This window comes from Lagopus muta, chromosome 7 (genome assembly GCF_023343835.1).
Source record: "Lagopus muta isolate bLagMut1 chromosome 7, bLagMut1 primary, whole genome shotgun sequence".
NCBI classification, from domain to species: Eukaryota; Metazoa; Chordata; class Aves; order Galliformes; family Phasianidae; genus Lagopus; species Lagopus muta.
This window is the reverse complement of record NC_064439.1, coordinates 21,726,650-21,742,294: the sequence shown is the minus strand read 5'-3', so window position 1 is coordinate 21,742,294 and position 15,645 is coordinate 21,726,650. Positions and strand designations below refer to the sequence as shown.

General features: G+C 42.7%; 1 protein-coding gene across 1 annotated transcript in view; it reads right to left on the bottom strand.

Annotated features, from left to right (window-relative positions):
* CDK14 (cyclin dependent kinase 14) overlaps window positions 1-15,383 on the bottom strand; it is a 307,407-nt gene extending 292,024 nt beyond the window's left edge. Inside the window, exons 1-2 of the mRNA XM_048950388.1 lie at window positions 14,936-15,383; window positions 9,530-9,561 (exon numbers count right to left, since the gene is read on the bottom strand). Coding sequence (XP_048806345.1) covers window positions 9,530-9,561; window positions 14,936-15,026 — 123 coding nt within the window. The 5' untranslated portion in view covers window positions 15,027-15,383. The remainder of the gene's footprint in view (window positions 1-9,529; window positions 9,562-14,935) is intronic.
* Between the last annotated feature and the right edge of the window lie 262 nt (window positions 15,384-15,645).

Below are 15,645 nucleotides of genomic sequence, written 5' to 3'. Positions count from 1 at the left end.
CCCCCCAAGAGGCCTCCCCTCCCTCCATATATATTTAGTTATTTTTACAAGCAGTAGAAACAGAGCAAGGAAGATGGTCATGGCATTTTTCAAAAGTGTAATAATAAAATAAACTGGATTCAGATATTTCCATGATGAAGATCCTCTCACAGCAGAACATCTACTCCAAAGTCTGACATCACTACTGAACCCTGTCAGTCTTGGAATCACCTCTTGGACTCACCAGCTCATCAGCGAGAATTAAACTCCTGTGCTCTACTAGGTTCCATAGGCATACATTCAAGTAGGTGTTCTATTTGAAGTTTGACTGGTGACTTCAAAATGAAGCATCACCTCAACTGTAAAAATCCAGATTGTTCCTACCACACTTCGGAAAGAATGAAGTAATTAGTGCTGGCACTACACCGACTGGAGTATCTCAATTAGAACTTTGCTGACATTAACACAGAACATTAAGAGTCCCATTTTCCTTGGTAGTATTATTTCTAATAATTTCTACCAATACATTCTGGAGCCTTTTCTCATAAGAATAACTTAGATTTTTACTTTTGAAACCACATTTTGCTGAATATCATCACTTTGGTTTCAAAATATGAGCTTTAACATTGTCTTACATCCAACCGTAATGCATCATTAAGGATTCTCTCCACACCCTGAAAACAACTGTTTGAGCTATAAAAAAAAAAAAAAAAGTAGTCTAACCCATAGCTGCTAACGTCAAATTTCAATTTTCTTTTTAATTTTTTTTTTTATTATTATTTTTTACAGATTTGAACAGGAAGTCTTGAAGTGTTACAGCATGCCTTTTTAAGGGCAAGCAAATTGAGCACAGCTCTTCATCTTCTCTGAACTTCTGTCCTGACTTGACAACGGCCAGGCATTTAACTGAGCCATACTGCTAACACATAAATAAATATGGCATCCCAAGTATTTCTCCAGATGTTCTTCTCTGGTTTCCAGAATTCTGTGCATCCCCAGGGTCAGCAGGGGAAACCTGTAACATCCTGTTTCTAGATGGTACTTTCTTTACAAAAAAAAAAAATATATATATATATATTTCATAATATATATTTCATACATATATATTTGGATATATGTATGTCCAAATATATGTGTATTTTATACACACACACACACATTCCAAATAAGGCAAACTTACAGTCATGAGAAATTTTGCATATTTAGAAGCTAAGAATAATAACAAATCCAATGAATGGAATTGGCATCATACTTTGCATGGGTAAGCTAAACAACTTTTTTCTGAGCAAGTGTAAATTATTATTCTAACAGTAAAACTGCATCAGTACCTGCATTAGCAAAGCAGAGCATGTTACAGATAATTTAATAAATCTGCCTGGAAAGCCAAGACACACAAGGAAGCCACTGACCTGCACTTTGCACCACACTTGGCACTGCATCACAGGTAATGCAGCAGTGGGCAGCCTGTGGGTGCTCCCTACCGTCCTTGCCTGCCACCTCTGAAACGTGGAACCAACCTCTGACTAAGCTCCTGGGCTCCCTGAAGCTGCCTTTCAACAAGCAAGCACTTCAGTAGTATCTCACGTTTGTCGTAAGACTTAACCAACAGCCACCACCTTTGGACTACGATGCATCTTTGGTCACCGTACTGAGTAGAAGGAAGCAAAACAAAACCAGACTGGAAAATACAAGTGCTTCAACACCTGCTTCTAGTTCTCAGTTCTGAAAAAGGTGAACATGTAAATCATGTGGAGAAACTTAATTCAGATCAAGTAATTAGATCAGGAGAACCTGTTAACTAAAGTTGTTGATATGACCATTATATGCTCTGTCAGTGGTCTTGACACCATCATTTTGTCACTAAGTTTTCAGCAGCTTTCAATCTCAATTTTGGTTATTAAATTACTATCAATATTTCATATTTAAAAAACTATAGTATTCACATTTGAATTATGAAACTTGGTATGAGTACTGCCATACCTACATTTAGTACTGTATCCAGGTATGGCAGTACAAGCAGGACTGCAACTCAACTGGCTCTAAAGTACATCGTTTTGCTGGAAGGGAAAAGGGGTAAACAAATATATTAATATAAAAAGAAGAAAGGCAATAACAATTTCCTTAAGCCTTATCAATGATATTATGATGTGCAAATCAACCTATTTGCTTAAATAAACTTGTCTTAACCTGAGATTTCCCTTTCTTATCACTTCTGTATACACAAGCAGGGGATGTCAATTGACTCAGAATCTTCATTACTATGAATGGAATCCTGCAAATTGTCATCAGTGATACTATAACACAGCAGATGAGGTATCATGCACACCAAATTTCTCAGGAAAGAGAAGAAAATTAGTCACAAGCCATTTATTTTCATTTAGTTTCATTCTTTCATGAGAAGAGCATTTAATTATAGTCATACATATGCTAGTATTGAAGAAGAAATAATTTAAAGAACACCATAAAGTACAAGAAAGGTAGAAGAGAGAACTATCAAAGATGAATCAAAGATGACACTCAACTATTTCTTGTCTTGCAAGTAGGACACCACCCAGCGAGGTCAAGAACAAGAAGTTACTGATCCCATAGGTAACATACTCTGTTTCATTACTCTGCTTTATTTAGTCTACCATTAAATTACTATATCCTGTGTATCCAAAGAAAATAAAAGGATTTACACAGAAGTGCACTTCATCAAAATATGAATAGTTTATTATCTGACTCCACGTCTCTGGAATGCATATATCCTCTTATCTGACCAACAGAAACATCCCACACACAAACACATGTCCAACTGACAGAAGTAGACCTAGAAATTCATCCCATTTTGCAGTGCCTCTCTGATGTTTAAAACATCTCCCTGATGGCCAGAACAGAGGTTAAAACTTTTATATGGCAGTGTTTTGGCCAGATCCTCACAAATTGCTAAGCACGGCACACATCAAGTTCTGCTTTTTTGCTTCATCCTTCTTCAAAGAAAAACTAAACAAAAGCCACACACATTAACTAGTGACACAAACCTGTCTGCTATCTCATATCCATAGGATATGAAGGAAAAGGAGAAGGAAAGGCAGAGGAGTACAAGCAGTTTCACAGTTGCCTAAGCTATTTTTCTTTCAAAATGAAACTAGGCACTTTCTGAAAAGTATGGATGTACTGTCAGCAAACACACCAGGCAGAAGAATGCACAGCTTAACACCACAAGTATATGGGGCCAATAGCAAAACCGTAGTCATTCAACAGATTTAGGAATACTTCCAGACAAAAATTCTTCCCTTAGCACAACAGAGAAGTTCTCAAATTTTGGTCTTGGTAAAATCTAGGTTATTCTATATCTTGGTAAAATCCAGGCAGCCACCCTCCAGCCAGTTTTGCTTGGATGCTTTTACACCAGCTGCTGAATGTTTATCAGCTTGCACTGCTATCACTTAGACCTGCTTCTGAGGCATCTCTTTTCTTCCAGAGCCCTCCTTTCTTCCACATGCAACACAGAACAAGGAAGTGACAGGAATCCCTTGCAGCCATATCAAACATGGAACAGTGGTAGTTCTCCAAGAAATTAAGTGAGGCTGTCCAAAGGTTGCTGCCTGTCTTTTTGAAGCCATGAGAAGTTTCACAGAGACATTTTTACAGCTGCCAGAAAGGACATCTTTCACACAGCTGATCAAACAAAAAACAATGCACTGCAGCAGAGAGGCTGCGTTTGGTCCCTTCCATCCATTCTCTTCACTCTCAGACTCACATGCAGCACATTTATTAATAACTTTATAAGTCCTCATCAAGAGGAAAAGATGATTCCCATTAAGCAGCTATGTACACCTTTGTAAGAGCAAAGGTGTTTGCACTGTCCTACAAACCCACACACAGCTGCATCACATAACACTTCCAAGACCTACTGACACAATCCAGATTCATACTTAGTTAGAATGGTCTTAAGACCCAGCACATGACTACCACAATCAGTAAGTGCACAGGGCAGTCTGGTGCCTCAGCTGTCTGCCACAGAAGCACTGGACCAAGAACAGAGCCTCAACAGTGTAAGGAAACACTGGGGGAAGAAAAGTTTGAGTCAAGAGAGGCAGGAACACAAACCCAACTAAGTCACCTCCCAAGAAGCCTCCTTTGCAATAAAAATGCCCAGGAGAAAATACCATCCCCACCTATTCCCTCTGTTGAAGGTGGCAGACTTGAAAAATCTCTAACACATAAAGACCTTGTTGTGAAGCCAAGGATGACATAAGTGAAGACAGGCCGCCCACAGGAAGCATCAGGTTACACTGTTGAGCTTTTAAATCCCTCTTTCACCAAAAAAAATTTTGTCTGTCTTATGTCCCCAGTGACAATTCAGTAACAGAAACTTCCAGTACTGATTTTGTTACCTTCTGCCTGGAACTATGTTTCCTCTCACTTGCTTGGTGACATGTCTGAACAGACCCATCTCACAGGATGCTTAAGGCACCTCTGTACGTGATTGGAAAACTATCATAAATCACCAGATGAAGATAATGCTCTTTAGCATTATTAAACAGATTTGACACCTATACTTCATTTGTTTTCCAGATTTTTTTCTTCCCCAGCACTTATTCCTAAATCTCTCTCCCATTAGCTTTCAGATTCACATTATAACAGTTATCCACCATTACCCGCTTGCCTAGCACTAAACAGATGAGAGGTACAAAGTCATCATACAGCCCAAGTCCCACCCAAGTTCTCAGGGCAGATAATCCCTCCCTCCACTCTCCCCACAGGCTTTCAGACTATTGTTACAGTGCTTATCTTAACCACTTCTTTGGAAAGTCTCCACCACACAAAACACTGCAATAGTCACCAGTCTACTGCATCGTAAACCCAGTCATCAAGAAGCAGACAACCAGGCCACGTCTTGCGATGATTTTGCAATACCTTGACCAGTAAAGAATTATCCTATCAAAGAAAGAGGGTTAACAATCAGGATACCCTTTTATCACAGGCTCTGCCCTCAATCTGTCACACACCAGTATCACACTTATAAGTCTTCTGGCTATGAAACAATGATTAGACCAAGATACCGCTAAAGTAACATTACATCTGAAGAGGGGTAATTTTCTTTCTCCTTCACCTCCTGTTGAAGGTTCCCATAATCCAGATCCTCTTCTATAGGAAGAAAAGGCTAAGATTTAATGCCATATCCATACTTTTCTATATGTGTTGCTCCCTCAAGCTACTACTTAATATAAAAAAAAAATTGAGGGAAAAATGCAAAATTATTACTTATCATATTATGTGCTTCCTGTATTACAGCATTAAAAATCCTCTTGTATATTTGTTGGAGGGCTCTGCTTTATTTCCTGTAATAACCTTTCTTTCAGCTCCATGAATTTAAAACTCTCTGGTTCAGACATAGGATCCTTTAAACCAACCACTTAATGCAACACCCCACAGGAGTATCCTTTTTGGTCGTGCTTCAATGCAGGATTGCAAGAGCAAGCATATCACAGAAACAAGAAGTAACTTGGCAGAACTCCCTTTGCTTTCACACACTTCTATTTCAAACAGAGAAGATGTTCCATGAATGACATAATTAAATAAACAAATTTTGGCATCCTCACTGTTGGACACTCTACGTACAGTAAGGAATAGATGAATATTAAGGATTTTGCTGAGGTCAGAATACTCATAAGCCTTCCACACAGATTCTCCTATATTCACAAGACCTCGCATTCCAGCTTTTCAGTCAGAGCAGATTTTGTCTCTGTCCTTCAGCCAGCTCACAGGCTCTCCCATCGAGCTTCTAGGAGTCCCAGCACTGGCCAACTTCAAAATTACTGGATGAAGTCAGAAAGAATTATGTATGCAGCAGGCACAATCACATTTCATAATTTCCTAGGAAAGGTGGCTTTAAAAAAAATACACTAAAAAAAAAAAAAAAAAAAAAAAAAAAAAAAAAAAAAAAACAGCCCTATGGATACTTCTCTGAGGTGCTTTTGAAGCTAATAAAATTAACAAGGAAAAAGAAAAATAACAGCAGTACAGCTCTGCACACAACTAGCTGTAGTTGTGTAAATTAATCAGAGACTGAAGATTATTTTGCTTTGATTTCATTATGACGTTGATATTAATTCATCTAGCATGTATGACTTATGACAAAAGGCCTTAAATTATGATTTAGGTGCTCAGAGAAGCCACTAACAACAGGACAAGAACCAACAGCTCAAGATTAATAATAATTCAGAAATAAATTACAAGGGCAAGCAGCTAAGCAAAGGAACAGGTTACCAGCATTGTGATGCAATTAGTCACAATATCAACACTGGGTGTCTCTCCAACAAATATGCTGCAATTTAGCTACACATGGTCAGCTATGATCACATTCAAGCAAAAAAGAAAAAAATTACGCCGTTACAAGACACAATGGCCAAATTCTTCACTTCTTGCTACTCTGAAAGTTGACAAACATCAAAACAATGCTGCATAGTTGAAGTTACTTTTAATGTGGACAGAGAAAGACACTAATGGAATGCCAAAAAAGAAAGTGCTCACTCAAAAGCCAAACTTCTGCTTATAGACAGCTCTTTGCATGTAGCACTACTCCTCAGAAGTGTTTATCTTACATCTTGTAAAATCTACATCTATCCAGAGTAGATAATAAGGTAACACATTACAGATAATCCTTTTTCAGTGCTTTGCCCAAAATAATGAAACAGATACTTGCCAGGCAAAACTTACACTCAGAAAGAAAGGGTTGCCTGGGTTTGGGTTAGGCTGTTTCCAGAGGTAGAGCAACTCTTATCTATGGCTTGCTTTCTTCAGAGAGCAGGTAATATTCCAGGGCACAAAAAGAAGATGGAAAACTCTGCCTTACTCTCTCCCACTCAGCTAAAGTAACCCTGAAAACAGGCAAAAACATCCTGCGCTCCCTACTCCCACATTATAATATTTCATTTTGAAAGAAACTGATCCAGAAACAACTGAAAACTAGGAGAATTTCCCACTGATTTCAGTAGGCACCGGGTCAGGACAACATTCCCATGGGGTGACTAGTAAACATCAATCTGATAGAAAGGAAAAAGACAAAGTTTAAAGACAGCATAGAAAGTGGTCTACTCATTTATACACAGGAGCTTCTGGAAGATGCCACAGTCAGTACTGCAGAATTCCCTGGAACACTTCTGGAACAACTAAAATTGTTTTCTGATGTGCATCTTACAGGCTTGGCTGTTCACGATTCTGTTGGTCCTCATTCACTAGACAGATTAATTTCATAACCTATAAGAAAGCAATTATGGGATACACTTGCCTGCCATCTTTGATATCTTAATTCTTAGTAGCTTCTCTCCAAAACAAAGACTTCCTACAGTGATGCAGGTTTCTGAGCTACGATACGCAAGTGTTATGTAGGTAGAAAAAGACCCACTAAGCAGCTCATTTTTTCCTTTTTATTTCCCTAAGGATAAACAACTAAATGCTTGATGTAACACCCAAATTAGGCAGAATTATCTGACAACTGCCTTAGCTGCAAAGGCAGTCCTTGCAGCCTCAGGTAGGTCTTCCATTTTATGTCATTTTCCCTCTCCCTTCGGAGATTTCAGGCCCTGCTGGACTGCTTTTGCTTCTGGTGCTTTGATCACAATTTTTAAAGGTCTAAAATCATGACTTCCCTTTCACTATAGAGCCCTCCCTCGAGTTCCTTGTCCCATCACTACAATCAGGTACACTATTGTTACTTGAGATCATTTTATTTTCTGATCTGAAGGATGTTTGATACAAAGGGAATTAAGTGCTACTACCTGGTACTTCCCATTCCTTGATTCACACTTCAGGCTAGATGACTTCCAAGAACTTCTGCGTTGAGATTGCCGAGATTAATGAGGACAACATAACATATGAATCCTGTCTTCTTTTCAATAAGTGTCACTAAAACAATGTAACTGCTTGATACCTATGTCACATCAAACTCCTTATTTACAGGTGACAGAAAAATCATTTTGTGCACTTTTCCCACTAGCATTCCTTTGCAATCACTGCAGTATGTCAAACAAATATGTCCAACTCCATTAAAAACATATTTGAATCTTTTTTCTGCACATATTCCCAAATTTATGTAGAAGATCTGTTTGAGTTGTCACTTATTCAAACAGAAAACCAAGTTTAAAGAAAATGCTCACGAGCTGTAGACTGACAATCCTGTGAAAGGGGAGAGGACAGGAAAATTGGCATCTTTGTAATGCAGCCTTTTTTTTTTTTTTTTTTAAACTTTTAACAGATCCTTTCAAATTCTGTATCAAATGAAATACTTAACGGGTAAATATAACACAGTTAAACCACTGAAGCCTTCAGAGTAAAGAAAGTACTGAATAAAAACAGACAAGATTTGTATAAGGATTCAAAGTCTACCAGCCACTTATCAAAACAGCCATAACTTTAAGAAGGAATCAAACTCTAAACAGTGCTGCAGGGGAACCACAATAGTCAGGACCTCTGCATAGTCCAACAAGGGTTTCTGAAGGCAAAATCTGACTCCAGAATATTTGCTCTAGATCTGAAAGGGGCTGAGCAGAATTTGAACTCTGCAAAATGTCAGAAAAGAATAAAACATTTGTATTGCTATTAGTGAATTTCAGTAGAGGGGTCACGAATTTGCTGTGATCTGTTTAGAAAGAAACAAAGTCTGATTTGATCCAGCATCAAGGACATTACATCATCATGTATTTCAGAATCTGGCATTAGACACCAACTATTTCACTACAATCAGCCAAGATTTAAGATCATTGCATGCAGAACTGTAATATCAACAGATGAAAATATTACTGTTTGTTTCCAGCCATAGCGATGGAGAGAAGTACAAGGCAAGCACTGTCTACCAACTGACAACTTATCACACCGAGATCTACACCCGTTCCTGAGTAAACTTGTGCTGCAGAACAACACTCACCAACCCAGACCTTCCAAGACCCATCATAAATAAAAGCAAGCATAAACTGTGAGCAGCATACTTTACAACTTAACAAACACATGCATCGTATTACAGATAGGACAAGCCCCAAACATGTCTTCCGTGAATAATCAAGTACCAGTCTTACCATTCCAGCTAGCTGTTGGGTTTGTGGGTTTATTGTTTTTGCCTCATTTCAGAGGCAGCATCTACCTCAGTTGAGGCACTCAGCACAAAGACAATAAAATGCAGAAGCACTTAACACGGAGTTCTCTGAGGAATTATATTACGATATTGTCTACGTACCTACAGTTATGACAACTACTGTAGGTAAAGTTCTATGAAGTATTTTATCCACATACACCTTTTCTCTGCATGTACCCGTTCTACAAGAGCATGCTTCACACAACATTCAGTTTCACTATATTCAAAAAAAAAAAAAAAAAAAAAAAAAGCATTCCATTCAGAGCCTTGAACCAACCAATTCATCTGGTAGTTATTTGCAAAATGAACACATGTTCAAGCAGTGTGCATGCATTAACACATATGCATGTAGTAACACTATTGTCTGTGGGTCTCCGAGCACAAGTGAGAAATACTAAGCATATCTGGACTATGTGAAGTAGATATTTAACCTACCTCATCAAAGCCGCTGTCTTCTTTCTTCAAGGCTTTAAAATAAAAGGAAAAAATAAACAGTTATCTGTGCTGCATTTCAATGAGAACAAAGTAACTAACTCCAGGAAAGAGAAAAACAGAGCAACTCTTTCCTGTTATAATAGAAAAGAACATGCTGGCATGAATAACAATTTTACACTCAAAATATGAAACTAAATGGTATGTAGGACTGCACAGCATGTTTCCAAGAAACCACATTTACATATTTATGAAATATATTATCTTTCCAGGTTAAGGAAAATAAAAGTCCACGCATTTCTTTTAATTCTTAGTGAGCATGAAAATACCTTCCTGAGAGCCTGACAACTTCATACATCAAAAGCACTATGAACCAGCCACATATTCTTTGCTAAGGACACATGTTTGCACTACAGTATGATGTTGTAGCAGGCCTTCCCCCCTCCCCTCCAATATTAATTTCATTAAAGCAGATGAGATTTTTTTCTTATCCTATCAACTAGCACACAACCAACAAAAAAAGGAAGTATGAAAACAGTTCCAAACACACGTGAACAGCTGCAGCAAGAAAGACACAAGTAGCTCTAAAGCTGTAGCAAGCACTGTCCTTATGACTTTGATCCTTCAGCATACTGGGTGTCTTTACTTCAGTGCCCAGCACCATTGAGAATCTAGACTGGGTAGTTTCCACTTCTACATGCTCCTTCTCCCTTCAGAATCCCTTCCAAACCCTGTGCTCAGGGATTGGAGGTTTCCCCGGAGGTGCTCAACGTGAGCCAGGCCCTGGGCAGCCTGATCTGCTGAGGGTGGCCCCGCCCACAGCACAGAGTGGGGCTGAGCGGGCTTCAACATCTTTTCTAGCCCAAGCCATCCTGTGTTCTATGAAACAGAAAGAGTAACAATAAAAAACAAAACTCCGACAGCCACAGCTGTAACACAGAGTAACTGAAGCAGGGGAACGCTGCACTGCCAAAGGACAGTGCTGCAGCTCTGCAACCCTGCCAAGGGCTGTGAGCTACACACCACAGCTCTCCTTCTGCAGGAAAGCACACATGTTCCAGCCTTTGTTTGCTCTCATACTGGCATTTCTTCAGGACACAAAAAAGTGACTTCGCTCAGATTGCTGGAGATTACTCATCTAGATTTCATGCTCGAGAGAGAGAGAGAAAAAAAGAGAGACTTTGCTGAGAAGTTTGGGCAGGCAGACTGCACATTTTTACCATGAAATGGATTTTTATGGTTGTGAAGGCTTGACAAGGCATTTTCAGGCTGCCAATCCCATGCCCTCAAAAGTTATGAGGCAGGACATTAAAAAAAAAAAAGACTTGTGGAACCATTTCTAAGAACACATTTTTAATTCTTTTAATTTACCTCTCAAATAATGACAACACACAGGCTATAAATACGGTCTATGACACCCCTGGGTCACGCTGACAAGCTGTTGTTCCGCACCAAAACTCACAGCTCTCGTAAGACCAAAACGTTTCAGGAATAACCAAACAACAGATAACAACAAAATTCTCAGCAGAACAAGAAATGGGAATCTGTGCACATTTCTGGCTTGTCTTTACTTCTACTCTCCACTTTAAAATAATAATAATAATAATAATAATAATAATAATAATAAACTGTTTACAAATGCACTTCTCATTACCTCAGGTATGCGAGCTATGCGGGCATACAAGAGAGGAGATAGTGGAGATAACCTTTGTGTCAGTGAGGAGCGGGTAGCGCAGCACAGCGCGGGGGGGGCTGGAGGCTGCCAGGGACAGCTTTCGTGCCCTTTAAGCAACTGCAGCAGGGCTTCTTTCCTGCTGTGCCCTTCCCAGCCAGGTGCTGGGCTTGGACTACACAGACTGCATAAGGAAAAAAAGTTAAATGGCATGAGCTGAAAGGATCTCAAAGTATGGTTTGCTACTATACTCACTCCAACAGACGCATAGCCAGGGACTCTTTATATAACTACAAGATGATGGTAATTTTATAAAATTACTGGTAATTCATTTTAATTACATAATTATCAAAGGGTAAAACTAAGAAGCAAACTTAATAAAGGTTTAAATGCTAAAAGAAACAGTGAATCAAGTCAGCCTCACAAAGTTGGTTAACATCCAGTATCATGTGTTTGTGTGTACGGACAACTGTACGTATGTAAGCAAGGAAAGGATTATTTGTAAACTAATTTGGCTGTTTGTATAAGAAGGGATGCACTGCCAAGAACTTATCAATAAAAAGAATTCTGTAAATTGTTCAGATTCCAAGCAACGTGAGTTCTTCCAGATGTGCCACATTTTAGGAGGGATACTCCTTGTATCACCAGAAACCTGCTAGCTGAAGGGATGCCTTTGTTGCAAAGACAGTTCATTCTTCTGGAACTGTGAACTCATAATTCTGCAATAGAAGCCATCCTGCCAATTTCAGAATACCTGCTTCAACTTTGCACAAAAGGCCACATGCATTTCTTCCAGCAGCCCACAGTGCTGTACCACCCTTTACCAGGCCTGCAAATGGGACAAGGAGAGTGCTCAGGGAAAAAGGCCAAGGCAGACAGTTTCACACATCACATTCTTCAGCTCATAAAGCTGAAAGAAACAATTCCTGTATCAGGAACTCCAACAGCTATGGGATGGATCAGCATTTTGCAGTATATATAATACAGATAAATATCAACCACCCTCTGCCAGTTTCTGGATGCAATGGCTGAAATGTATCGGATCAAAGTTAAGAAAATGGGCCAAGACTGCTCAAGGCTATAACTAGTACTGAATAATGGCTCTTTTCTGTGCCCTGGGGATGACTGAGCTGGTTTTAAGGCTAACCCCTTTCATCTAAAGATGCTGGGGGGAATATCCCGAACTTCCACACCACGTTTCATTGTTTTATTCTTTTGGAAAATAGTTTCAAACATTACTCAGCATACTGTTGCACACTGGGAAAGAAAAAAAAAAATAAAAATCAGCATTTGGTTTCCTTGCTGATTTTCATCTTCTCAAATAGAGAGAATCACTCAGTGGGGAGAAAGAGGTCCTGAAGGCAGTTATTGGCTATTGACTTACAAGCTCTATCAAAAATAAACTGCCAATGACAACTCTGAGCTCTTCCACCACTCTCACTAAAGAGGCTAATGGGAACACTGGTATCAAAATTAAGGGGCTCTGTAGGACTAGAAGAATCGTATTTAGCAGCTGAGACCTAGTAGCATTGAGGGATGCCCCATGCTGCCCTGCCCAGTTAAGCGAGATGCCTCTGTTGCTGCAGAGGAAGATGCCATCACTTTGCATCACCAGCACCAGTGTTCATAATGCTGCCGGGTACCTAAACCTATGAAAACATTTACAAGGAGAAGCTAAAAGACCATCACAAGCTTATAAAAAATTACAAGGGAATGGGTGACTGACAAAGCTGAAGATCAGATACAGATTCACTCAGTCACTTGCTGACCTGACCAAGGAGCGCCTGACTGCCAAAAAGAGATGTGAAAACAGCGTGACAAAAGTAAAAGCTTTCTCTACTGAGGGTTTGGTTTCCTCTCTTTAATCTCAAAACAGAAGTGGAGCACGTGTCACACCTGAGCATTTCCTGGTACGCAAACTGAGAGTTTTGAACAGAGGCTCACTTTGCTTGAGCTTATCTGCGGCTGTGGCTATCAGGGAGTGGGCTCAGTTCAAACCTCAATCTGATAAATCAGAGCTTGTGCTCACCATGCACTTATTAGCGTGATGCTCACACTACCAGAGCATCTGTGGGTGGAACAGCTTTGCTGACATAACAACAGAACAGCCCCAACAGGCAAACAGCTCTGGTACCACACAAAGAGCCCTGGTACACAGAAGGTACAACAATGTGGACACCTAAATCAGCCCAAAGCTCTCACAGAAACTGAAGTATTTCATTAGTGAAAGCAACCAAAAGAGGCAATCACCCGAGAAAGCCACTAACACATGCAAAAGTTAGCACTCAGAGAGGTCATGGTGCCAAGAAGGCATTAGTGGGACCGATGCTGCTATGATAACGCAGCACTTCCATTTAAAGTGTTGTCTTTGTTAATGACTTCCACTTGGCAAAGCCTGCCCACAGATCTGCACCAGGCTGTGTGTGTCTGTACGGACACACAAGCATGTGACAGGCCAAACACCTGGGTGGCTTTTTAAAATCAAATTGGTGAAATGCCTATAACAGATGCAAGATTGAATACAGGTGAGAGATATTCTCACATGGAAACAGAGGGACATGCAACTGTGACTTAATACCCACTTCAGAACTGAAACATTCACCTTTGAAATCCTTTTGCAAACATGAATGAGCTCTTTTCAGTCTTACCCACCCAGCAGTGGGACCGAACAGAGGAACATACCCGATGTCAGATGCTCTCCTACACTTCAAGCTAAAGGTTCACAGAATCACTACAGTTGGAAAGGCCTCTAAGATGACCCAGTCCAACCGCTGACTCACCCCACAGAGCCCGCTGACTGTGTCCCTCAGTGCCACATCCACACGTTCTGTAAACACCTCCAGGGACGGCGGCCTAACCACCTCCTTGGGCAGCCCATGCCACAGCCTCACCACTACGTGGACATCACAGGTTTTCACGTGTTGTGCGATTACCTGCCACGGCTGCGAGGGAGCACAGCTCAGATACAGCCGGAGCGGCTCTGGGAGCAGAGACGCGCCCGACGGCGCCCTGCCCTGACGGGGTGAGCGCGGGGCCAGAGCTGTGGCAGGGCTTTTCCCGCCGGTTTTGCGGCCTCCAGCTCAGCCCCGCGCCGCCGCCTCGCACCTCGCCCCGCTCCCCGGCTCTGAGCACGCCGCTGCGGGCAGCCGGCAGCAACGCCTCCAACCGGCGCTGGATGAAACCCAGCATCGCGCCCCGGGTCGGCAGGAATACGGACCCAAAGGCGACAGAACTCTTTAGCATTGTTCTCAACAAAACCCGGAGCGAAACGAGCGGTGTCAATGCCGAACGCGAAGCGACGGTACAGGGAGACGCCGTGGGTATCGCCGCCTCGGGATGCTGCGCGGCACGGCTCGGCGGCGATGACAGACCGACTTCTTTTGTCTGCCCTCGCCAGTCTCCTACCCGGCGCTATCAGCCTCAGCATCTCATGCCTCAACTTACAGGAATGCGCAGCCGGAACGAAAAATAAGCGGCCAGACCCGCAGCCACACAATAACAAATTCGCTTCTCCGCATTTTTCTCGAGGTTTCACTTTGGCAGCGCGCTGGGCGATGCCCATTCTCACTTTGCTAGACTGTTTTGGGCTAACTCGATCACGGGCTGAGCGCTCACACGAGCGCACAGCAGGGAAACGCCGATCTTCCCGAGCGGTACCCGCAAGAGGCTGTTACCCGGCACCCCCGCCCTCAGCCCCGCGCTCCCCCCAGGACGCCGGGCAGCGCCGCGGGCCTCACCTATTCGGCTGAAGCTCTCCGACAAAGTTCTCCGCAACTTTTTCATCCTGCTGATCTTCTCGGCGGACTGTGAGTCTATCATGTCGCACATCGCGGGCCCCTCCGCCCAGAGGCGGGACGGCAATGCGAGCCCTGCCCGGGAGCCGCCGCCTGCAGCGGGACACCCCGGCCCTGCCCGGGGACGGTTCCCTACGGCGCGGCAGCCGCTGCGCTCCCCGCACGGCGCATAGCTCCGGCCCGACCGCTCGCCAGGCTGCCCCGGAGGAGCGAGATGGAAAGTGCAAACGGGAGCAGCGCAAGGAAAGTGCGGCCGGGGGGTGACGGATAGAAGGGAGGAGGGAAGGGGGGAGGCAGGGAGGGAGCCGGCGGAGAAAGGAGGAGGAGGAGCCCCGCGCCGTGGCCGGGAAGGAGGGAGGGAGGGAAGGAGGGAGAGAGGAGGCGACCGGCCCTGCTCGCGGAGGCTGCCGAGCCGGGCTGCGGCCCTGGGCCGCCTACAGGGCGGTGTCCCACCACGCCCCGCCCCGCCGGGCCGCCGGGCTCTGGGACGGGCGGGGGCCGGGCACGAGGTGCCCTCAGACGGAGCCGTCCTCCCCCCTCTGCCCGGAGGCTGCTCTCCCGGACGGGGCCCTTAAAGGGCGGTGTGAGATCTTTATGTTGGCGGTGCGAGGAGGCGACCCTCCTGAGGCGACCCTCCTGACGGAGCTCCTGGC